The sequence below is a fragment of the Pristiophorus japonicus genome, chromosome 11 (assembly GCF_044704955.1).
Source record: "Pristiophorus japonicus isolate sPriJap1 chromosome 11, sPriJap1.hap1, whole genome shotgun sequence".
NCBI classification, from domain to species: Eukaryota; Metazoa; Chordata; class Chondrichthyes; family Pristiophoridae; genus Pristiophorus; species Pristiophorus japonicus.
The window spans coordinates 218,364,176-218,388,978 of NC_091987.1; the positions used below are offsets into that span (position 1 = coordinate 218,364,176).

The 24,803-nt window shown below is 43.3% G+C and overlaps 1 protein-coding gene across 1 annotated transcript in view; it reads left to right on the forward strand.

Annotated features, from left to right (window-relative positions):
* Positions 1-24,803, forward strand: part of cbl (Cbl proto-oncogene, E3 ubiquitin protein ligase) — a 201,684-nt gene that overhangs the window by 121,510 nt on the left and 55,371 nt on the right. The window contains exons 5-6 of the mRNA XM_070894563.1: positions 22,572-22,693; positions 23,342-23,479. Coding sequence (XP_070750664.1) covers positions 22,572-22,693; positions 23,342-23,479 — 260 coding nt within the window. The remainder of the gene's footprint in view (positions 1-22,571; positions 22,694-23,341; positions 23,480-24,803) is intronic.

A 24,803-nucleotide genomic window follows, 5' to 3' on the forward strand; every position in this document is an offset into this window, starting at 1 on the left:
AGGATTGAAGCACTGACCACACTTGATCAGCTCCACTGGACAGGCCACATCGTCCACATGCCAGACACGAGATTCCTAAAGCAAACGCTCTACTCTGAACTCGTCCACGGCAAACGAGCCAAAGGTGGGCAGAGGAAACGTTACAAGGACATCCTCAAAGCCTCCCTGATAAAGTGCGACATCCCTACTGACACCTGGGAGTCCTTGGCCATAGACTGCCCTAAGTGGAGGAAGTGCATTCGGGAGGGCGCTGAACTCCTCGAGTATCGTCGGCGAGAGCATGCAGAAATCAAGCGCAGGAGGCAGAAGGAGCGAGCGGCAAACCAGGCTCCCTGCCCACCCTTTCCCTCAACGACCAACTGTCCGACCTGTGACAGAGACTGTGGTTCTTGTATTGGACTGTACAGCCACCTAAGAACTTATGCTAAGAGTGGAAGCAAGCCTTCCTCGATTCCGAGGGGATGCCTATGATGATCCACTTTGGTGGCAAAAACAGGAAGGCAGATTATTATCTGAATGGTGACAGATTAGTAAAAGGGGAGGTGCAACGAGACCTGGGTGTCATGGTATATCAGCCATTGAAGGTAGGCATGCAGGTACAGCAGGCAGTAAAGAAAGCAAATGGCATGCTGGCCTTCATAGCAAGGGGATTTGAGTATAGGAGCAGGGAGGTCTTACTGCAGTTGTACAGGGCCTTGGTGAGACCACACCTTGAGCATTGTGTGCAGTTTTGGTCTCCTAATGTGAGGAAGGACATTCTTGCTATTGAGGGAGTGCAGCGAAGGTTCACCACCAGACTGATTCCCAGGATGGCAGGACTGACATATGAAGAAAGACTGGATCGATTGGCTTATATTCTCTGTAATTTAGAAGAATGAGAGGGGATCTCATAGAAACATATAAAATTTTGACGGGATTGGACAGGTTAGATGCAGGAAGAATGTTCCCGATGATGGGGAAGTCCAGAACCAGGGGTCACAATCTAAGGATAAGGGGTAAGCCATTTAGGACCGAGATGAGGAGAAACTTCTTCACTCAGAGAATTGTGAACCTGTGGAATTCTCTACCACAGAAAGCTGTTGAGGCCAGTTCGTTAGATAGATTCAAAAGGGAGTTAGATGTGGCCCTTGCGGCTAAAGTGATCAAGGGTATGGAGAGAAAGCAGGAATGGGGTACTGAAGTTGCATGATCAGCCATGATCATATTGAATGGCGGTGCAGGCTCAAAGGGCTGAATGGCCTATTCCTACATCTACTTTCTATGTTTCTATTAGGCTCCTCGAGCCTGCTCTGCCATTTAATAAGATCATCACTGATCTGGTCATGGACTCGGCTCCACTTCCTACCCGCTCCCCATAACCGTGTATTCGCATATCGCTCAAAAATCTGTCTATCTCTGCCTTAAATATATTCAATGACCCAGCCTCCACAACTCTCTGGGGCAGAGAATTACACAGATTTACAACCCTCTGAGAAGAAATTCCTCCTCATCTCAGTTTTAAATGGGCAGCCACTTATTCTGAGACTATGTCCCCTAGTTTTAGTTTCCCCTGAGTGGAAATATCCTCTCTGCATCCACCTTGTCGAGCCCTCTCATTATCTTATGTTTCGATAAGATCACCACTCTTTCTTCTGAACTCCAATGTGTATAGGCTCAACCTACTCAACCTATCTTCATAAGTCAACCCCCGAGTGAACTTTCTCTGAACAGCCTCCAATGCAAGTATGTCCTTCCTTAAATACGGAGACCAAAATTGTACGCAGTACTCCAGGTGTGGCCTCACCAATACCCTGTACAGTTGTAGCAGGACTTCTCTGCTTTTATACTCTATCTCCCTTGCAATAAAGGGTAACATTCCATTTGCCTTCCTGATCACTTGCTGTACCTACATACTAACCTTTTGTGTTTCATGCACAAGGAACCCCATGTCCCTCTGTACTGCAGCACTTTGCAATTTTTCTCCATTTAAATTATAATTTGTTTTTCTATTTTTTTCTGCCAAAGTGGATAACCTCACATTTTCCCACATTATTCTCCATCTGACAAATTTTTGCCAACTCACTTATCCTGTCTATATCATTTTGCAGATTTTTTGTGTCCTCATAATTTGCTTTCCCATCCATCTGTGTATCATCAGCAAACTTGGCTACATTACATAAGAAAGAAACATAAGAAAAAGGAACAGGAGTAAGCCACCTGGCCCCTCGAGCTTGCTCCGCCATTTAGTAAGATTATGGCCAATCCCTGCAGCACCACACTAGTCACTGTTTGCCAACCGGAAAATGACCCATTTATTCCGACCCACTGTTTTCTGTTCGTTCGCCATTCCTCTATCCATTCTAATATATTACCCCCAACCCTGTGAACTTTTATCTTGTGCAGTAACCTTTTATGTGGCACCTTATCAAATGCCTTCTGGAACTCAAATTCACCACATCCCTTATCCACCCTGTTGTGATATCCTCAAAGAACTCCAGCAAATTTGTCAAACATGATTTCCCTTTCATAGATTGAATTATGCTTTTCCAAATGTCCTGCTACTGCTTCCTTAATAATGGACTCCAGCATTTCCCAACGACAGATGTTGGTCAAACTGGTCTATAGTTTCCTGCTTTCTGTCTGCCTCCTTTTTTAAATAGGGGCGTTACATTTGCGGTTTTCCAATCCGATGCGACCTCCCCCGAATCCAGGGAATTTTGGTCGATTACAACCAATGCATCCACTATCTCTGCAGCCACTTCTTTTAAGACCCTAGGATGTAAGCCATCAGGTCCAGGGGACTTGTCCGCCTTTAGTCCCATTATTTTACTGAATGCTACTTCCTTAATGATAGTCATTGTATTAAGTTCCTCCCTCCCTATAGCCTCTTGATTATCCACTATTGGGATGTTTTAGTATCTTCTGCTGTGAAGACCGATACTAAATATTTGTTTAACGTCTCTGCCATTTCCCTGTTCCCCATTTATTAATTCCCCAGTCTCATCCTATAGGGGACCAACATTTACTTTAGCTACTCTTTTCCCTTTTGTGTACCTCTTACTATCTGTTTTTATATTTCGTGCTAGTTTACTTTCATAATCTATCTTCTCTTCATTATTTTTTTAGTTACTCTCTGCTGACTTTTAAAAGTTTCCCAATCCTCTGGCCTCCCATTAGTCTTGGCCACATTGTATACCCTTGTTTTCAATTTGATACCATCCCTTATTTCCTTAGTTAGCCATGGATGGTTATCCCTTGTCTTAGTCTTTCCTTCTCATTGGGATATATTTTTGTTGTGAGTTATGAAATAGCTCCTTAAATGTCTGCCACTGCTCTTCAACCGTCTCATATTTTAGTCTATTTTCCCAGCCCATTTTAGCCAACTGTGCCTTCATGCCTTTGTGGACTCCTTTATTTAAGCTTAGGACCCTGGTTAGAGATCCAACTTTCTCACCCTCCAACTGAATTTGAAATTCAACCATTTTATGGTCACTCATTCCGAGAGGATCCTTTACTAGGAGATCATTTATTGATCCTGTCTCATTACGCAGTACCAGATCTAAGATAGCCTGCTCCCTGGTTGGTTCCACAACGTGTACTGTTCAAGGAAACTATCCCGAATACACTCTATGAACTCTTCAAGGCTTCCCTGGCCAATTTGCTTTGTCCAATCAATATGAAGGTTAAAATCGTCCATGATTATTGCCGTTCCTTTTTTACAAGCCTCTATTATTTCTTGATTTATACTCCGTCGAACAGTGTAGCTACCGTTAGGGGGCCTGTAGACTACATCCACCAGTGACTTTTTCTCATTATTCCTTATCTCCACCCAAACTGATTCAACATCTTGATCTTCTGAGCCAATAATGTTTTTCACTAACGCCCTGATCTCATCATTTATTAACAGTGCTACCCCACCTCCTTCTCCTTTCTGTCTGTCCTTCCGAATTGTCAAATACCCCTGAATATTTAGTTCCCAGCCTTGGTCACCTTGCAACCACGTTTCTGTAATGGCTATCAGATCATACCAATTTGTATCTATTTGTAGCTTCATAATTAAGTGTTATAGGTTAATGTACTCTTATCCAATGATTACACAGTAATTAGACAAAAGTATTCTGTTTGAACTAAAAAAGTTAAGAAATTCTGTATTTTTCCTTTAAATTTGATTGTTCACCCTATGTTCAATCAAGTCAAATACTGAAATGAATTACCTTTAAGAGGTGTAGAGAGCAAAAGATAGAATTAATGCGATAATGAACGCCCGATCGTGCTCTCGCAATGGTTAGTCATTTTTCACACAGGAACTGTGAAGCACTGTTTGGAAGCATATCGATACTATGAATTTTTGGCGCACACTTTTACCGTATCAAATGCATGTTTTTAATTATTCCCAAAATCAAAGCTTAGGCCTTGCAGAGGAGAAGAAACCTGCCAACCATTTTGAAATGAAGAACTGCACATAACCCATTTTGACCATTATGGTGGATTTTGCTGACAGTAAATCGGAGTTATAATGTAGCCCTTTTTCCTATTTCTTCCAATCCCAAAACCTCTCTCCTCCACAGCCCGCTTTTCTCTCTTCCTTCACTCTGTGTATGTATGTTTGCGTCTTTCCTTCCTCGCCCGCCTGCCCCCCCCCCCCCCACACCGTCTTCACTCCCCACCCCATTTTACTTGCTCACTCGCGCTCTCCCCTCCTCACTCGCTCTTGCCCTTCTTTGCTCATATCTTCCCTTCCCATTTCATGATTTAGGGTGAGTAAGGCAGCTTACATAGCAGTTTATTCTGTCAGCTGTTGCCCTGGGGTCTACTGGTTGTCTGGCCTTTGTGCAAGACATAAAATCAAAAGGATTGTGTTGGACATTTACTGATATCTGCGACTGCTCAGCATTTTCCTTTGATTGGATTTGACTGCACACAGCCAGTGACTTCCAAAGGGACATGTTTTGTGAGGATATCCAAATGTAAAGTTTCAAACTTTGTGTGAACCCCTTCTCTGCTGTGCCTGTGTCTGTGTATATGCTGCAGAGCACACTTGCATGAAAATCCTAGGGAGAGTGCAGGAGGAAGTTCATTGCTAAAAATATACTGTGAAGTCCAGATGTTTGACGTACTGTTGAGCTGCTGCTGTAACTCTCTCGGAGGTCAATGTACATAGTTTGAGTTTTAGGGAATTCAATAAAAAAATAATAAGTTTGTAAATTCTTTAAATTCTACGGGCTAGAATTTTGCCGACTTTGCGACTGGATTTTCACCGTGATTTGACCCTCCGCGGCGAAAACCCAGCTGGCGGGATCTTCGGGCACCTTTTTGCGACGGCACTGCCACGGCCCTCCGGGGAGAGGTGCGGCAACGTGAAACGAAGTGCAACGCCGCGGATTGCATTTCTGTCGTACTTTCGGCACTCTCCGCCCGCTCAGCATACCCACAGGTCAAACCTGTCGGTGCAGCCCCGCCAGCAGCCAGTATAAGACCTTCAAAAATGGTAAGTTAAAATATTTATTTTTAAATTCTTTTTCAGATTTAGTTGGTAAGGTTTTGAGTGTTTGTTTATTTATTTATTTATTTTTCCCCCCCTCCCAAGGCGCCTCTTGCAGGGCTGCTGGCCTTGGACTAAAGTTGTCGAAACTTGCGGTTTGCATCGCGCATCCGTGTGTAATGCCGACTTTACTGAGCCGCAAAGGCCGAAATTTAGGTGACTTCGGGGTTCAGGTACATAGGTCATTAAAGTGAACAGTTACAGAAAATAATCAAAGAGGCTAATGGAATGCTGGCCTTTATATCGCGAAGACTAGAGTACAAGGGGTAGAATTGATACTGCAGCTGTACAAAGCCCCAGTTAGAAACATAGAAAATAGGTGCAGGAGCAGGCCATTTGGCCCTTCTAGCCTGCACCGCCATTCAATGAGTTCATGGCTGAACATGCAACTTCAGTACCCCATTCCTGCTTTCTCGCCATACCCCTTGATCCCCCGAGTAGTAAGGACTTCATCTAACTCCTTTTTGAATATATTTAATGAATTGGCCTCAACAACTTTCTGTGGTAGAGAATTCCACAGGTTCACCACTCTCTGGGTGAAGACGTTTCTCCTCATCTCGGTCCTAAATGGCTTACCCCTTATCCTTAGACTGTGACCCCTGGTTCTAGACATCCCCAACATTGGGAACATTCTTCCTGTATCTAACCTGTCTAAACCCGTCAGAATTTTAAATGTTTCTATGAGGTCCCCTCTCATTCTTCTGAACTCCAGTGAATACAAGCCCAGTTGATTCAGTCTTGATATGTCAGTCCCGCTATCCCGGGAATCAGTCTGGTGAACCTTCGCTGCACTCCCTCAATTGCAAGAATGTCCTTCCTCAAGTTAGGAGACCAAAACTGTACACAATACTCCAGGTGTGGCCTCACCAAGGCCCTGTACAACTGTAGCAACACCTCCCTGCCCCTGTACTCAAATCCCCTCGCTATGAAGGCCAACATGTCATTTGCTTTCTTAACCGCCTGCTGTACCTGCATGCCAACCTTCAATGACTGATGTACCATGACACCCAGGTCTCGTTGCACATCCCCTTTTCCTAATCTGTCACCATTCAGATAATAGTCTGTCTCTCTGTTTTTACCACCAAAGTGGATAACCTCACATTTATCCACATTATACTGCATCTGCCATGCATTTGCCCACTCACCTAACCTATCCAAGTCACTCTGCAGCCTCATAGCATCCACCTCGCAGCTCACACTGCCACCCAACTTAGTGTCATCTGCAAATTTGGAGATACTACATTTAATCCCCTCGTCTAAATCATTAATGTACAGTGTAAACAGCTGGGGCCCCAGCACAGAATCTTGCGGTACCCCACTAGTCACTGCCTGCCATTCTGAAAAGTACCCATTTACTCCTACTCTTTGCTTCCTGTCTGACAACCAGTTCTCAATCCATGTCAGCACGCTACCCCCAATCCCATGTGCTTTAACTTTGCACGTTAATCTCTTGTGTGGGACCTTGTCTGAAAGTCCAAATACACCACATCAACTGGTTCTCCCTTGTCCACTCTACTGGAAACATCCTCAAAAAATTCAAGAAGTTTTGTCAAGCATGATTTCCCTTTCACAAATCCATGCTGACTTGGACCTATCATGTCACCATTTTCCAAATGCGCTGCTATGACATCCTTGATAATTGATTCCATCATTTTACCCACTACTGAGGTCAGGCTGACCGGTCTATAATTCCCTGTTTTCTCTCTCCCTCCTTTTTTAAAAAGTGGGGTTACATTGGCTACCCTCCACTTGATAGGAACTGATCCAGAGTCAATGGAATGTTGGAAAATGACTGTCAGTGCATCCGCTATTTCCAAGGCCACCTCCTTAAGTACTCTGGGATGCAGTCCATCAGGCCCTGGGGATTTATCGGCCTTCAATCCCATCAATTTCCCCAACACAATTTCCCGACTAATAAGGATTTCCCTCCGTTCCTCCTCCTTACTAGACCCTCTGACCCCTTTTATATCCGGAAGGTTGTTTGTGTCCTCCTTAGTGAATACCAAACCAAAGTACTTGTTCAATTGGTCTGCTATTTCTTTGTTCCCCGTTATGACTTCCTGTGATTCTGACTGCAGGGGACCTACATTTGTCTTTACTAACCTTTTTCTCTTTACATATCTATAGAAACTTTTGCAATCCATCTTAATGTTCCCTGCAAGCTTCTTCTCGTATTCCATTTTCCCTGCCCTAATCAAACCCTTTGTCCTCCTCTGCTGAGTTCTCAATTTCTCCCAGTCCCCGGGTTCGCTGCTATTTCTGGCCAATTTGTATGCCACTTCCTTGGCTTTAATACTATCCCTGATTTCCCTTGATAGCCACAGTTGAGCTACCTTCCCTTTTTTATTTTTATGCCAGACAGGAATGTACAATTGTTGTAGTTCATCCATGCGGTTTCTAAATGTCTGCCATTGCCCATCCACAGTCAAGCCCTTAAGTATCATTCGCCAATCTATCCAAGCCAATTCACGCCTCATACCTTCAAAGTTACCCTTCTTTAAGTTCTGGACCATGGTCTCTGAATTAACTGTTTCATTCTCCATTCTAACGCAGAATTCCACCATATTATGGTCACTCTTCCCCAAGGGGCCTCGCACAACGAGATTGCTAATTAATCCTCTCTCATTACACAACACCCAGTCTAAGATGGCCTCCCCCCTAGTTGGTTCCTCGACATATTGGTCTAGAAAACCATCCCTTATGCACTCCAGGCAATCCTCCTCCACCGTATTGCTTCCAGTTTGGCTAGCCCAATCAATGTGCATATTAAAGTCACCCATTATAACTGCTGCACCTTTATTGCATGCACCCCTAATTTCCTGTTTGATGTCCTCCCCAACATCACTACTACTGTTTGGAGGTCTGTACACAACTCCCACTAATGTTTTTTGCCCTTTGGTGTTCTGCAGCTCTACCCATATAGATTCCACATCATCCAAGCTAATGTCCTTCCTAACTATTGCATTAATCTCCTCCTTAACCAGCAATGCTACCCCACCTCCTTTTCCTTTTATTCTATCCTTCCTGAATGTTGAATACCCCTGGATGTTGAGTTCCCAGCCCTGATCATCATGGAGCCACGTCTCTGTAATCCCAATCACATCATATTTGTTAACATCTATTTGCACAGTTAATTCATCCACCTTATTACGGATACTCCTGGCATTAAGACACAAAGCCTTCAGGCTTGTTTTTTTAATACCCTTTGTCCTTTTAGAATTTTGCTGTACAGTGGCCCTTTTTGTTCTTTGCTTTGGGTTTCTCTGCCCTCCACTTTCCCTCATCTCCTTTCTGTCTTTTGCTTTTGTCTCCTTTTTGCTTCCGTCTGTCTCCCTGCATTGGTTCCCATCCCCCTGCCATATTAGTTTAACTCCTCCCCAACAGCACTCGCAAACACTCCCCCTAGGACATTGGTTCCGGTCCTGCCCAGGTGCACACCGTCCGGTTTGTACTGGTCCCACCTCCCCCAGAACCGGTTCCAATGTCCCAGGAATTTGAATTCCTCCCTGCTGCACCAGTGCTCAAGCCACGTATTCATCTGCGCTATCCTGCGATTCCTACTCTGACTAGCACGTGGCACTGGTAGCAATCCCGAGATTACTACTTTTGAGATCCTACTTTTTAATTTGGCTCCTAGCTCCTTAAATTCGTTTCGTAGGACCTCGTCCCTTTTTTTTAACCTATGTCGTTGGTACCAATGTGCACCACGACAACTGGCTGTTCTCCCTACCTTTTTAGAATATCCTGCACCCGCTCCGAGACATCCTTGACCCTTGCACCAGGGAGGCAACATACCATCCTGGAGTCTCGGTTGCGGCCGCAGAAACGCCTATCTATTCCCCTTACAATTGAATCCCCTATCACTATCGCTCTCCCACTCTTTTTCCTGCCCTCCTGTGCAACAGAGCCAGCCACGGTGCCATGAACTTGGCTGCTGCTGCCTTCCCCTGATGAGTCATCCCCCCTCAACAGTACTCAAAGCAGTGTATCTGTTTTGCAGGGGGATGACCACAGGGGACCCCTGCACTACCTTCCTTGCACTACTCTTCCTGCTGGTCTTCCATTCCCTAGCTGGCTGTGGACCCTTGTCCTGTGGGAAGACCAACTCGCTACACGTGCTACTCACGTCATTCGCAGCATCGTGGATGCTCCAGAGTGAATCCACCTTCAGCTCCAATTCTGCAACGCGGTCCGTCAGGAGCTGGAGGCGGATACACTTCCTGCAGATGTAGTCGTCAGGGACACCGGAAGTGTCCCTGAGTTCCCACATGGTACAGGAGGAGCATATCACGTGACCGAGCTCCCTTGCCATGACTTAACCCTTAGATACACTTAAATTGGCAACAACAATGTTAAAAGTTACTGACTGATATAAAAAAAGACCACACCTTGAGTACTGTGAGCAGTTCTGGGCACCACAGTTTAGGAACAATATATTGGCCATGGAGGTAGTGCAGCGTAGTTTTACCTGAAAGTTACTTGGACTTCAAGGGTTAGGTTACGAAGGGAGATTACACAAATTAGTGTTGTATTCTCTAGAATTTAGAAGGTTAAGGGGTGATCTGATTGAAGTTTTCAAGATATTAAGGGGAACAGAGATGGAGAGAAACTATTTCTGCTGGTTGGGGATTCTAGGACGAGGGGGCATAGTCTGAAAATTATAGCCGGACCTTTCGGGAGTGAAATTAGGAAACACCTCTACACACAGGATGGTAGAAGTTTGGAACACTCTTCCACAAACGTCAATTGATGCTGGATCAATTAATTTTAAATCTGAGATTGATGCCTTTCTGTTAACCAAAGGCATTAAGGGATAGGGGCCAAAGGTGGGTATAAGGAGCTAGGTCGCAGATCAGCCATGATCTCATTGAATGGTGGAACAGGCTCGAGGGGCTGAATGTTCCTAACTTCCTCTGAACATCAGTGCACTGACTGATAATACAGTTTAGAACACAGCAAGCTGTAGAGCAAGATTGGATATAGTAAGAGGATTCATTTAAATCTAGAACAAACCGGAGGAAATTGACCACAAATTAATCTAGTCAGAGGGACAATACATTTCATAATATAATGTAAATACTTTGTGGTTGAGAATTTGCCTGCAAACTAGTGCACATGATTTTAATAAGACTAAATGTACATGATATCTACTGGTCCATAAAACTGAAATTGTAATGATGTGGGTCATTTAATCCTTCACTGACTATTTTCAAGTACAGGTATTGATTGTTTTCAGTTGTCATTCAATCTGACAACCAGTATTGGTACAAAACCCAACCAAAATGTCATGAAGGCACCCTGTATAGTTAACTATATATATGTCTGTCTATCAAAAGGGTTTGAGTGCATCACACTTCAGGCATCAGATTCTGAGAGTTGCACTGCTTATGTGCACCATATCCAGTCTGAGCACGTGGAGCTCCACAAATGTGATCTTACTGGTCTGTGCTGCTGGTAACAATATAAATGGTGCACTCCTCCCTGAATACCACACATGGTCTTGTCTCTCTGTCTGCACTGTCATGGGAGATTGACTGGTGGGATCCAATGTATGGAGACTAAAAGCTAAATAATTTGTTGAGAACCTGCACCATCATTTCTAGATGCCTGAATCACCAAGGAGAAACTTTTTCCATCTGTGATATGCATGTGAGATTTGACTTTTGATGTTTTATCTAGGACAATGATCATGCACTCCTCAGTCTGCAGAAGTACTGGTGGAAAATCCCTGCAGCAGTGTAGGAGAATATGAAATGATGACAGGAAATGTTTGAAAATACATAATCAAGATTGGTCAATATCTGAAAGAAAAAGAGTAGATTTAGAAACCTACCTTTTTATATGTTGACATGTCTACTCTGTATTTCAGCACCACCTATTGCATGTGTAAGAATTAATGCTGAAAAAAGAACCCTCAATTCAAACTGATAAATTCCTGTTTCTCTGTAATCTTCCTGAACCCATCTCCGAGATGTTGAACTGCCCTCTCAGGTGGATGTAAAAGAACCCATGGCACTATTTTGAAGAAGAACAGGAGAGTTCTACCCCATGTCCTGGCCGATATTTATCCCTCAACCTACATCACTGAAACAGATGATCGGGTCTTTATCAGATTTTTGTTTATGGGAGCTTGCTGTGTGCAAATTGGGTGCGGCATTTCCTACATTGTAACAGTGACTATACAGGTACTTCAAAAGTACTTCATTGTCTGTAATGTGCTTTGGGAGGCTGAGGCTGTATAAATGCATGTATTTTTCTTCTACTTTGCACAAGGAAGAAATTGGATTGAAATACTTGACAATGCAAGTTTTGCATATTGGTAACTTGCCAAATGTTTAAGAATAATTTGTTTACAGACAGCTTGAGTATGTATTTTTTAATCCATCATGTGTAGGCCAACAAAAGGCAGCGTTGATAAGATATGAGTCAAATGTTGCAGGATTTTGCCATTCTCTTGCCATCTACAGAATTTAAAGCTGCTGTTCTCCCACTGCCCCCCCCCCCAAACCCCTCCCATTCAGACTTCCTGTTTCTCAGTTTCACAGATCTTAATTCAGTCGACTCCTGTATTTCCCCTTTTTATTTATCTGCTTTTGGAAAAAAAATCATATTTTTCTCCCCCTCATTGTTTCTCCTGCATCATTTTCTAACAAAACTCAGGAGCAAAGTGTTTGGAGGCAGACACAGTGCAATCATTAGGCCCAATTGTGGAATAATATTCTGATCTGAGAAAGTTGGATGAATGCTTCAGATAGGATCCTCAATTAGAACTGCTATATCCCTGTTTCTGTGTAACCTTCCTGTACACAATCTCTGAACTGTGGAATCATAGAATAGGACAGCATGCATGGAGGCCATTCGGCCCATTGAGTCTGCACCAGTTCTTTCGAAGAGTAATCCAGTTAGTCCCACTCCACTCCACCGCTCTGTCCCCATATCCCTGCAATTTTTTCTCCAAGTATGTATCTAATTTCCTTTCGAAGGCTGCTATTGAATCTGTATCCAGGCAGTACATTCCAAATCCTAACCACTCGTTGCCTCTGATTCTTTTGCCAATCACCTTAAATCTGTGCCATCTAGTTAACGACCCTTCAACCATTGGAAACAGTTTCCCTTTATTTACTCTATCTAAACCCTTCATAATTTTTAAAACCTCTATGAAATTCCCTCATTCTTCTCTGCTCTAAGAAGAACAACCCCAGCTTCTCCAGTCTATCCACATAACTGTGTTCCCTCATCCCTGGAACCATTCTCGTAAATCTCTTTTATACCCTCTCCAAAGCCTTCACGTCCTTCCTAAAGTGTGGTGCCCAGAATTGGACACACTACTCCAGCTGGGGCCGAACAAGTGTTTTACATAGATTTAGCATAACTTCCTGGTTTTTGTATTCTGTGCCTTTACTTAGAAAGCCCAGTAGCCCATTTGCTTTATTAACTGCTCTGTTAACCAGTCCTGCAACCTTTAAAGATTTGAGCACAAGTACCCCCAGGTCTCCCTCTTCTTGCACCCTCTTTAAAATTGTACTATTTAGCATGTATTATCCCTCCTCATTCTTCCTACCAAAATGCATCACCTCTCTCTTTCCTGCATTGGAATTTCAACTGACATGTGTCCGTCCATTCCACCAGCCTGTCTGTCTGTCTTGACGTCTTAATATCTTCCTCACTGTTTACTACACTTCCATGTTTTGTGTCATCTGCAAGTTTCAAAATTATGCCATGTACTCCCAAGTCCAAGTCATTAATGTGTATCAAAAACAGCCGTGGTCCTAGTGCTGAACCGTTGGGGAGCTCCATTGTATATTCCCCATCAGTCTGAAAAACAGCCATTTATCACAACTCTGTTTTCTATCCCTTAGCCAATTTAGTATCCATGCTGCTGATGTGCCTTTTATCCCATGGGCTTCAATTTTACTAACAAGCCTAATATGTGGTCCTTTATCAAACGCCTTTTGAAAGTCTATATACACAGCATCAACTGCACTGTCCTTATCTACCCTCTGTTACCTCATCAAAAAACTCAATCAAGTTGGTCAAACATGGTTTGCCCATAACAAATCCGCACAGGCTTTTGTCTTTTTTTATTGGTCCATGCTTGTCCAAGTGGCTGTTAATTTTCTCCCAGATTATTGTTTCTAAAAGCTTCTCCACCACAGACGTTAAACTGACCGTCCTGTAATTGGCAGGTTTATCCTTCTCCCCTTCTTTGACCAAGGGTGTAACATTTGCAATCTTCCAGTTCTTTAGTACCACTGCTGTATCTAAGGAAGACAATAAATAATAACTTTTATTTATATAATGCCTTTAACATAGTAAAATATCCCAAGTTGCTTCAAAACAGTGTTACAGGACAAAACAGATAAATTTGACACCGAGCCACAAAAGAAGAAATTAAGGCAGATGACCAAAAGCTTGTTTAAAGAGGTAGGTTTTAAGGAGAAAAGAGGTAGAGAGATGGAGAGCTTTAGGGAGGGAGTTCCAGAGTTTAAGGCCCAAACAACTGAAGGCAGGATGGTTGAGCAGTTATAATGAGGGATGTTCAAAAGGCCAGAATTTGAGGAGCGCAGACATCTTGTGGGGTTGTGAGGCTGAGAAAGATTACAGAAATAGGGAGGGGCGAGGACATGGAGTGATTTGTAAACAAGGATGAGAATTTTGAAATTGAGGCGTTGTTTAACCGGGAGCCAATGTAGGTCAGAAAGCACGGGTGATGGGTGATCGTGACTTGGTGCGAGTTAGTACACGGGCTGCTGAGCTTTGGATGACCTCAAGTTTACGTAGGGTAGAATGTGGGAGGCCGGTCAAGAGTGAGTTGGAGTAGTCATGTCTAGAGGTAAAAAAGGCATGAATGAGGGTTTCAGCAGCAGAAGAGCTGAGGCGCAGGGGTGGAGGCAGGCAATGTTACGGAGGTGGAAAAAGGCGTTTTTTTGTTATGCCTTGGATCTGTCGCTGGAAACTCATTTCAGGGTCAAATATGACACCTAGGCTGCAAACAGTCTTGTTCACCCTCAGATTGATGCTAGGGAGAGAGATGGAGTCAGTTGTGGCAGGGACCAAAGATAATGGCTTTGGTCTTCCCAATATTTAATTCGAGAGAATTTCTGCTCATCCAGTACTGAATGTCGGACAAGCAATCTGACAGTTTAGATACCAAGCCGGGATCGAGAGAAGTGCTGGAGAGGTAGAGCTGGGCGTCATCAGCGTACATGTGGAAACTGACTCCGTGTTTTCGGATGATATCTCCAAGGGGCAGCATATAGATGAGAAATTAAGAGGGGGACACCAGAGGTAACGATGCGGGAGTGGGAAGAGAAGCGTTGCAGGAGATTTTCTGGCAATGATTAGATAGATAAGAATGGAACTAGGCAAGTGCAGTCCCACCTAGCTGGACGTTGGTGGAGAGGCGTTGGGGGAGGATGGAGTGGTCAGCCGTGTCAATAGCTGCAGACAGGTCCAGAAGGACAAGAAGGGATAGTTTACCTTTGTCACACTCTCAAAGGATGTCATTTGTGACTTTGAGAGCAGTTTCGGTACTGTGGCAGGGGCGGAAACCAGATTGAAGTGATTCAAACATTAAATTCATTTGGGCGGCAACAACACGTTCAAGTACTTTGGACAGGAAAGGGAGGTTGGAGATGGGGCTATAGCTAGCAAGTGCAGTGGGGTCAAGGGTTGTTTTTTTTGAGGAGTGGGTGATGACAGCAGATTTCAAGGAGAGGGGAATAGTACCGGAGGAGAGAGAACCATTAACAATGTCGACTAACATGGGAGCCAAAAAAGAAAGTTGGGTGGTCAGCAGTTTAGGGGAATAGGGTCAAGGGAGCAGGAAGTGGGTCTCATGGACAAGATGAGTTTGGAGAGATCAAGAGGGGAGATCAAAGAGAAACCAGAGAAAGATGTAAGTTTAGGGCTAGGGCAGGTGGGAGCCTCAGAGGAAGTTCGGCCCTGGGCTAGGTGAAGGAAGGGAACTCGCAGAGGCTGCTGAACGGATGGTCTCCATCTTTGAGACAAAAGTCCATGAGCTCCTCACACTTCTTGCTGGAGGTGAGTGTGGTGGAGACAGGGTAGAGAGGCTTAAGGAGACAGTTAGCAGTAGGGATTAGTAGCTGGGGGTTAGTTTTGCAATCCAGAATGATCCTGGAATAGTGAGTAGTTTTTGTAGACAAGAGTAGGAATCGATAATGTTTTATGTGTTCGAGCCAGATCTGGCGATGAATGGCTAAACCAGTTGTCCGCCACATCTGTTCAAGTCTGTGCCCTTTTGACTTGAGGGAGCAAAGATGAGGGCTGTACCAGGGGGAATGGCCAGCATGGGCGAGAGTAATCGTTTTCATAGGGACTAGGGCATCAAAGGTGGTGGTGAGGGTGTGGTTGAGCAGGTCAGCGGCTGCAGAAATGTCCTTGTTAACAGAAGGCCAAAGGTTCAACAGTTTTGAATTGATAAATGTAATTGTAAGAGATTGTGGCCAGCACCTCTGCAATTTCTACCCCCACTTCCCTCAGCAACCTAGGATGCATCCCAACTGGACTGGGTGACTTATCTACTTTAATTACTGCCAGCCTTTCATGTACCTCTTCTTCTATTTTTATCTCATCCAGTATCCCGGCAACAACCTCATTTACCATAGCTTTGACAAAGTCCTCTCCCTTGGTAAACACTGATGCAGAATACTCATTTAGTACCTCAGCTATGCCTTCTCCCTCCCTAATCGGCCCGGCCTCACTGCTCCTCTGAGCCTACAGAGGGAACCATGTATTATTGCATTGCGAGAGGCCACGTTTGGGGGCAATAAAGGAATTGCAAAAGGAATTGAGGCAAAGATTTGGTTGGGTTATTTTGCTGGATGTCGGTTTGAGTAAGGTCAAGTTTAGGAGTTAATGGAACTAGCTGATTTCAGTATGTTGTTAGCAAGACGAGACTATTGGTTGTTTGCTCGGGTTGTATAACTTGAAATCTATAAAGTTGAGGGAACATAAATTTTCTTTGGACAAGGTATCTTCCGTTATCAGTAGAAACAATCGTTATCATCTCGTACTTCAGCCACGAGCAAATGTTCATACATGAGCACAGTCACACCATCTAGTGGTGAAGTATTACAACAGTAAGTTACTGAACTGACCAGGATCTTTCTGTTTGATGCAGAATGTGCAGAGTGTTGTACCTGGAGCTTTGGATCTGATAATATTTAATCAGTTCTGTTGTGAAAAATTGAAATTAAAAAAAAAAATGTTGAAAGCTTTAAATGCATCCATAGAAAATTAATTGCAGAAGATTGTGAAAGCAGGAATCCTCCTATAAAATTATCTTGTTTACTTTCGGACTGCGTTTTGGCAACTGAAGACCTAGTTGCTTAGAAACTTAGTTTTGGAATATATAATCTCTGAACTGATCAAAGAGATCATTCCTTATTTGGGACTCTCGTGACGCCACATTGTGCAGGAAGCTGATTTGTTGAGTATCACAAAATAAGCATTATATAAAAAAAATTAACCTAATTTGTTGTTGGCTAACATAGTGAATCTTTGGAATTCTCTGCCCCAGAGAGCTGTGGAGGCTAGGTCATTGATTATATTTAAGGTGGAGATAGACAGATTTTTGAATGATAAGGGAATCGAGGGTTATGGGGAACAGACAGGAAAGTGGAGTTGAGAACAAGATCAGATCAGCCATGATCTTATTGAATGACAGAGCGGGCCAAATGGCTGACTCCTGCTCCTATGAATTATGTTCTTATGGTGCTGAATGATAGTGTGGCAAAGAGATTAAAAAGGGGTTCCAACACTGTTTCTGTGTCTGGAGGGCAGTAACTAAAATTGACACAACCATTACAGGAAATGTATCAATGCAGTGATAGCTGCACTTCCCGAGGGAATATGCATACACTGGACAGACTAGATTTATAATGCATTAGGGTCAGAATAAACAGGGAAAAATGGCTGTAATTTTTGTAAACAACCCGATAAGTCATTTCTCTCATCCATTCCTGTCAATTGATTTTTATTTATAAACCTTGATGATGGGCTAAGACTGATGATCCAGGATAACCTGAAGACTGAAAAGAGTAAGGTGGTGAGGTAAGCCAAATAGTAGTGATTAGGTGATTGCAATCGTGGCTTTTTAACAGCCTGTACATTTACAGAACAAAGGAAAGACTAAAGAAGGCCTCGTCTTGTTTCCACTGAGACATTTTCCATCGTGTGACGTGACACTACCACCGTGCTAAGTGGGGCAGTCCAAGGACAGACCCAAGAGTCAAAAATTGGATGTCCATGAGGTCCATTAGCAGCAGTGACAGAATTGCATACCACTACAATCTATAACCTCTTGGCCTGGCACATCCCTCACTCCTTGCTCATTAAGCCAAGAGACCAAATCTGGTTCAATGCAGATTGTCGAAGGGCATCACTAGGCATACCTTAGAATGAAGTGTCAATCTAATGAAACTACTGCACAGGACTACCCGAATGCTAAATCCTAAAAGCAGCAGGCTTTAGACCGAGCTAAACGGTCCCACAACAACCGATCATAGCAAAGGTCTGTAGCCCTACCACAACCCGTTCAGAATGGTGGTGGAAAACCAGGCAGTGAAGAGGCGGAGAAAGCGTCATGAACATTCCCACCCTGAAGGATGGTGGAGCCCAACACGAGTGCAAAGCGACAAGGCAGAATGTGTTTACAAGTATCCTCAGACCAAAGTGGCCCCCTCCCCCCCCCCCCCCCCCGGTCATAGATGCAAGTATCCTGACAATTTGGCTCACTCGAGGTGGCATTAAGAAGCGGCTGATTGCACTAGGCTAGGAGCGATGACAACATCCTGGTTATAATGCTGAAGGTCTGTGCACCAAAGCAGCTGCTGCTCTAGCCAAGTTGTTCTAGTACAGCTACAACGTTGGCATCAACCTAACAATGTGAAATATTGCCCACATTTATCCTATTCACAAAAAAAGGATGAATTTGACCCAACCAATCATCGTCCTATCGACTTCCTCCTAAAAATTAGTAGTGATGGAAGGAGTCATCTATAGTGCCATCAGGCAATGTCTACTCACCAAATAACCTGCTCACTGACACACCATTCAGGTTCTGTCCGAACCACTTGGGCCATAGCCCAGGGTATCACTGCAGGAGTTCCTCAGGGAAACTCCTTAACCCAGCAATCTTCAGCTGCTTCCTGCATCGTAACGCCAAGAGAGGAGCCGTTTGTTGGCGATTCCAGTGTTTAATTCTATTCACAACTCTCCAATAATTAAGCAACCTACAACTGGACTCTGATATGGGAACAGGGTCATCATCATAGGCAGTCCCTCGAACTAGGATGACTTGCTTCCACATGAGTTCACAGATGTTTCAATGAAGGACCGATGTTCCAGTCCTGAACTCCAATTGAAGGGTGGAAGATGCCTGTGCGTGGATTTTTTTAAACGATTTTTAGCACCACACGGGCTTGACCGAGCTAGGCCTTTATCCAGTGTGCAAGGGTTAACCAGGACGCCTGGTGACCTGCTCAGGACTGAGTGCACAGACTGGCCCATGCTGCCCCTGGGCCCTCAGCTCTTCTGGGCCCTGTATCCTCATTCGCCGCGATCCTTCGCCGCGATCCCTCGCCGCTCCTCCGCCATTGCTTCTGCCCACGCTCCAAACGTCGACCTGGGTCCTGATGATGTCACCCAGCCGCCCACCTCAAAGCTGTCGCACATTTGTGTCGGCTCGCGCTGGAAGCTGCAGTGGCATGCTCCAGTGCTTATACCCCTGACCTGCGGTGGTGTCCTCTCGCAGGTTGGGGTGGCCCATAATGTTGCAGGGTGGGCATGTGATTAGAACTCCTGCTCATGTGGAAGATAAACACTAGCCTGGACTGGTTGAGCTGTATGGCCTGTTCTGTTTTGTAATTTCTAGTGTCCCTTCTGCCGCTCGGGCTGAGCTGTATGAACTTACTATACACCAAGTGTTGAACCTGGGACTTGCATGTCTGTGCAGCTGAGTAAACTTACTGAGGTGCTAGGGGACTGAGAAGTTTGTATTTGTAAGGACGTTTTTCAGTTTGATCAGTTGGATTGGTGTAGACTGGGTTGTGTGAACTGGCACAGTACCAGACAGGTATTATAGATGCAGTAAATGTTTCCGTGTCTATGTCGCAGCTCAAGAATCTGGAAACTGTAGTTGAAGAACTGAGTTTGTGGAAAACGCTAATATTCAGAATCGGCGATTCCAAAAATTGGAAAATGTCATTGTAATCTTGATTTTGGGTTCTTTGATGGCACAGAACCTGATATCTGGCACTAGGGGGGATCAAAGATGTATTCCAGACTGGGCAGCATCCATTTCTCTCCAGTTTTTTATGCCAGTCTGCATCAATGCTTGGAACAGCCTCAATAGTGAGGCTTGGAAAATCTAATTTCTGAACAGTTGGAATCAATTGTGATGGAAACTTTAAAAATGCTTTAAATATAAATGATTGCTCCTGTAAAAATCTAGCCTATTTGAGCCTGCATGTGTCCAAATCAACTGAAAGTGTAGAAGCAATAATCAGCACTTTGCAACTGCTGATGTCCTGTGGCCAGCTTATGAAATCGGGCCAGACTTTGCTGGGTAACAATATGCAGTTACAATTTGCTCGGCCCACCAGTGTTCTAATGAAAGCCCTGACTACTCTGTTGGAAATAATTAAAAAAAATATATACTATCTATTCTTAATTTGAATTTGCTCAATTAAAAAACTACTGGATAATTTGAATCTTTAAAGCAAAAAACAACTTCAGTTGGAAGACAATATCCTGAGTATGAGTGAGCAAGTCATGGGCTTTAATTTAATTCAGCTTGGGCAATGTCCTGTATGCATTTTATAAACCAAACTATGGAGTTAAGTGATTGCATTCTGGTTACATCCATTTTTCTTTCCTTGGTCAACACTTGTTACTGACATTGGTGAAGGATTGTGTAGTTGGTGCATGATGTTCCCATTGAAGGATTTACTAATGGTGAACATTACCGAGTGATTAAACAATTGAAATAATATGACCTTTTCCGATTCGCAAATTGCTGATTTTAGAATTGTAGTCTCGTTTGTCAGTCTTGCAATACTTGGCTATGGTGTGTGTCATGTACAAGAAATATATGACAAATATAATTCAATTTAATTGATCTTTTCCTTTGTGTAATTCATTCTTGATTTCTCTTCTCCCCCCCCCCCCCCCCCCTTGATCTTGCATCATTGTTGCTGCGGGCTGACAGCCCCCATGCTGTATGACTATTGGATAGTCACTTGGGGGCATCCCTCGGGGGGCTGAAATTCCAGTCCAATTTGACTTTTTCCCCATTCACCCAATGAACCGCCCCCCCCCCACATACACACCCCTTGCAGGAGATGCTCAAGCCTCTGCTTGTTGTTTTCCCTTCAATGTTACTTACATGGAGAGCTGAGTGGTGTGAATTGAACCTGCATCTTCCTAATCTATGGCACTCGGAGTTGATGCAGCTCTCGATGGCAATATGCTGCCCTGAATGGGGTGGTAAAAACACCGTGAATATCAGTCAGCCGAGGTCATAAAGAACTTGAAACTGATCCAAATCAGTCAGGATGGAGTGCTAACACGGTCATATGCTCATTCCAATTAGCAATTTCAACAACAGGACCTTGTCTATTAATGCAGTTCCAGCTGTCATTAGATTTAAGATTTTTTTCTTCACTTTTTTTTAATCAGTGCTCCTGTGAAATTTACTGGCGCATTTCTGTTGGCAAAATGAAAGGAAAGAAAGGGTTAACAACAGGAAACGGAAATGTTGACTAATTTTAGCACAAGGTCTGGTAAATATGGGAATGTATGCTTTACAGCTTGACCATTGACCTCAAACATTTCACTTAATTTCTTAGAAAAACTAGTTCCACCTGTCCTTTTAAGGACTTAGTTGGGTGAGGCTGGGCAGTATTAATCATGCATTTCCTACCCACATATTTCAACAGATAAAGGAAGAACTTGTGAAGCTTGTAACATAACTATGTAGAAGCCTTTAACTGCCACTGATTTGCAGCATAACTGGCTGTTGCAGTGGATAGGTGGGTGCGGCTTAAAGTCTGAAGCAAAACTGCTGAAACAATATCACTGGTCCATATTCAGAAATTGAACACTACCTTATTTACAGACTGTCAAACAGAAGTATGGCCGCAGTTAGGTAGTGTGAGGCAAGTTGGAACATTGACTTTCACCCTAAGACATGAGTTTGAATCCAGCCCCATTATTGCTTTAATGGGCACATTTTGGACCGAGAGTATGAGAGTTTTTTCTCTCCCATCCTGTAAATTGTGTTTTGAAACAATAATGCAAAATTAATAAATAGTTAATGAAACCACAAATGTTGATAACATTAGGAATGAAAGCTTTCCTGTCTCAGCTGGCAGGAAAGGTTCTGCATGGAATTAGTTTTGACAATCACAACTTGGTTCCTCAATGGGTGAAAGACACAGCAGAATAATTCTCACAGCTTGGCATAAATTTGGCAATCTTTAATTAAGAGCAGAATGCGTGGGAAATGGAGGATACAAAATGTTGACTGTGGATAAGGGTCAGATCACGCGAGTGGGCTGACTGATGAGTAAGAGAAAGTTATAGTTGGTGCCATTTCTGAGGTAAAATCTGTATCTTAAAAATCATCCAGAACATTAGAAAATTTGGTTCCTATAATGTCAATTGTGCTTTAAAAATTAAGTGGCTATCCAATTTTATTCCTCCTCCCCTACAATTTAGTTTTTATTCTTACAAAGTATTTATCTTAAAGTTTTTAAAGAAGATAGTCATAATTAGATGGTTGTGGGATTGAATCCCAGGGCGTGATTCACGTGCACTGTGGTTGAGGTTTGTCAATGCTGCCGTTGATGATTACGTAAGACATCAACATTGCTTTACACCGTGTCTGGCTGATTTCTTCAATCAACGCACATCTTGTGGATATAAAAAGTTATATTTTGTGGCTGGTGGTGATGTAGAAGGGAGCGTAGTTATCAATTGTCACAAATACGCTATACTTATCTCGCTGTGTGTTTCTGTTCCATAGCCATGGTCGTCATTGCTCAGGAATTGGAACTCATTAGCTGTCACTCACCCAGGATACATGGCCTTCTTAACCTATGATGAGGTAAAAGCAAGACTCCAGAAATTCATCCACAAACCTGGGAGGTAAGGAAATGAAAAGCTGCAGTACCATGTTGTGGGGAGGGTGGGAGAGAAGGGAACAAGAGAAAGAGTGACCTCCACAGTAGGATATCTGCCATCATTTCATTAGTTCATTTATGCTTCCTGTAACCAAATTAGAGTCTTCCAAATAGTGAGAAACCAGCAGTGACTGGTTTTGCAGTGGATATTGTAGAGAACGAGTTGATATTGTAGGAAACTTTGCCGAGTTAAAATGTTTGTTTTCACCATGAATTGTTTCATCAAAAGGCATTTGAAGATATTGATAGAATCTATTCATGAGGTTGGGGAACAGCACGCTTAATGACCTGTTTGTTTTAAGGTCCTCACAGGCCAGTGTTGCAGCACTTACTGTCCAAAAATTGTAATGATATGAGAGAGTTGTGGCTGGTATGTTTCACACTTCAGGACCAGTCCGTGAACTGCAATGGTCCATTCTGATCTTTAGATATTATAGCTGAGTCCGATCCTGTCTTTATCCTAAAGCATGACCCTGCCACAAAAATGATCAAAAGTCTACTGTTACATGATGGAGATAGATGTACTACCAAACCTGACCTATGAAACCATCTGTTTGGGTAGTGGTGCTGGGATTAATCCAATGTGACCTCCACTCTGCATTATTTCTTTCAGCTACATATTCCGGCTGAGCTGTACCAGGCTTGGCCAGTGGGCAATTGGCTATGTCACTGCAGATGGCAACATTCTCCAAACAATCCCTCACAACAAGCCCCTCTTCCAGGCTCTCATCGATGGATTCCGTGAAGGATTGTAGGTTCACAAACTTTCCTTAATGCTATAATGTTGTGAAAACAATTCTCTCATCTAAACAAAACTGTTGGCTTCACTTTAGATTGTGCTTAAAAATCACCTTTAAAATATTAAATCACTTCAGATATCTCTCAATTCATATGTGAATTACTGTTTTCATGTTCAACTAATAATTTTGATTGATAATATTGAGAAGAGCAATGGAATATGGCCAGCTTTATTTAATGATGCGTGTACAGTTAATGAGATTTAAATATTACGACTATGAGCTTCAAAGATGCTACATCTATTTCATGGTTTGCACAGACTACATTTTTTTTTAAAGCCCATTGAAGACAAAAGTTTGAAACAATTTGAAGCTTCAGTGATGAACACTGTTAGTGATTAGATTTTATATCCCATGAGATTTGTATATTCTTGGTTTACTTTTTCTTCTGCAAGAGTGGAAATCTTGGATTAGTTTGTGACCACAATGAGCCCTGTAATATTGCAGTGTGCAAGCATTCAAAGGACACAGTTTAAGCAAATATGTTACATGAACAATTGTTAACATGTACAGTCTAGATTCCTGACCTTGCAAGAAGAAATACCACCTGTATGTTTCACTTTTTTTAGTCTTCTATTTAAATGTTCATTGCAGTCCAACACTTTGAATGATTTATCTCCCTTTCCATATAGTTGAATTTACAGATGGTATTGGCTTCAATTGCAATTACAGGTTGAACCCCTTTTATCCTCCTCGCTCTGCTGGAACTCCTGCAGCCACAGTCCTCGGACCGGCTGTTCCTCCACTCAGCGCTCCCTCCAGGGGGGGTCGGGCCTGCTTAGCTCTGCCGATTCTTCGAGGCCCGCTTGAGCCGCACAGACTCTTCGGGGCCTGCCGACACTTCGGGGTCTGACCTCCTCTTCCCCCCCTGCCCCCACCGGCCAGGTCCCAAGGGTGCCGGGTAAGGAAGGTTCAACCTAGATATGCAAACTGGGATGTTGTATAATTTCTTCAGCTTTCAAAGTAGTGGTTTTCAAACTTTTCTGTGTGGAGAATCCCCTACAAATACTGATATAATTCGGGGGACCCTATCTCTTCCTCTTCTCATCCTAACTTCAAAAGATAGTCAGCTACCCAATGGAAAACCCTGCTATTGTTATAAAAAAAAATGTTTTAGTATATAGCAACAGAAGTAATGTACTAATAAGTTAACAAGTACAAAAAAACTGCAGAATATAGAATTCTTGAGAAACTCTTTTGTGAAGAGTGGTATGCCTAGCCCCAGATGGACAGAAATCTAAAATCGGCGACACTGGGGATCCTCTGATAGACACGATC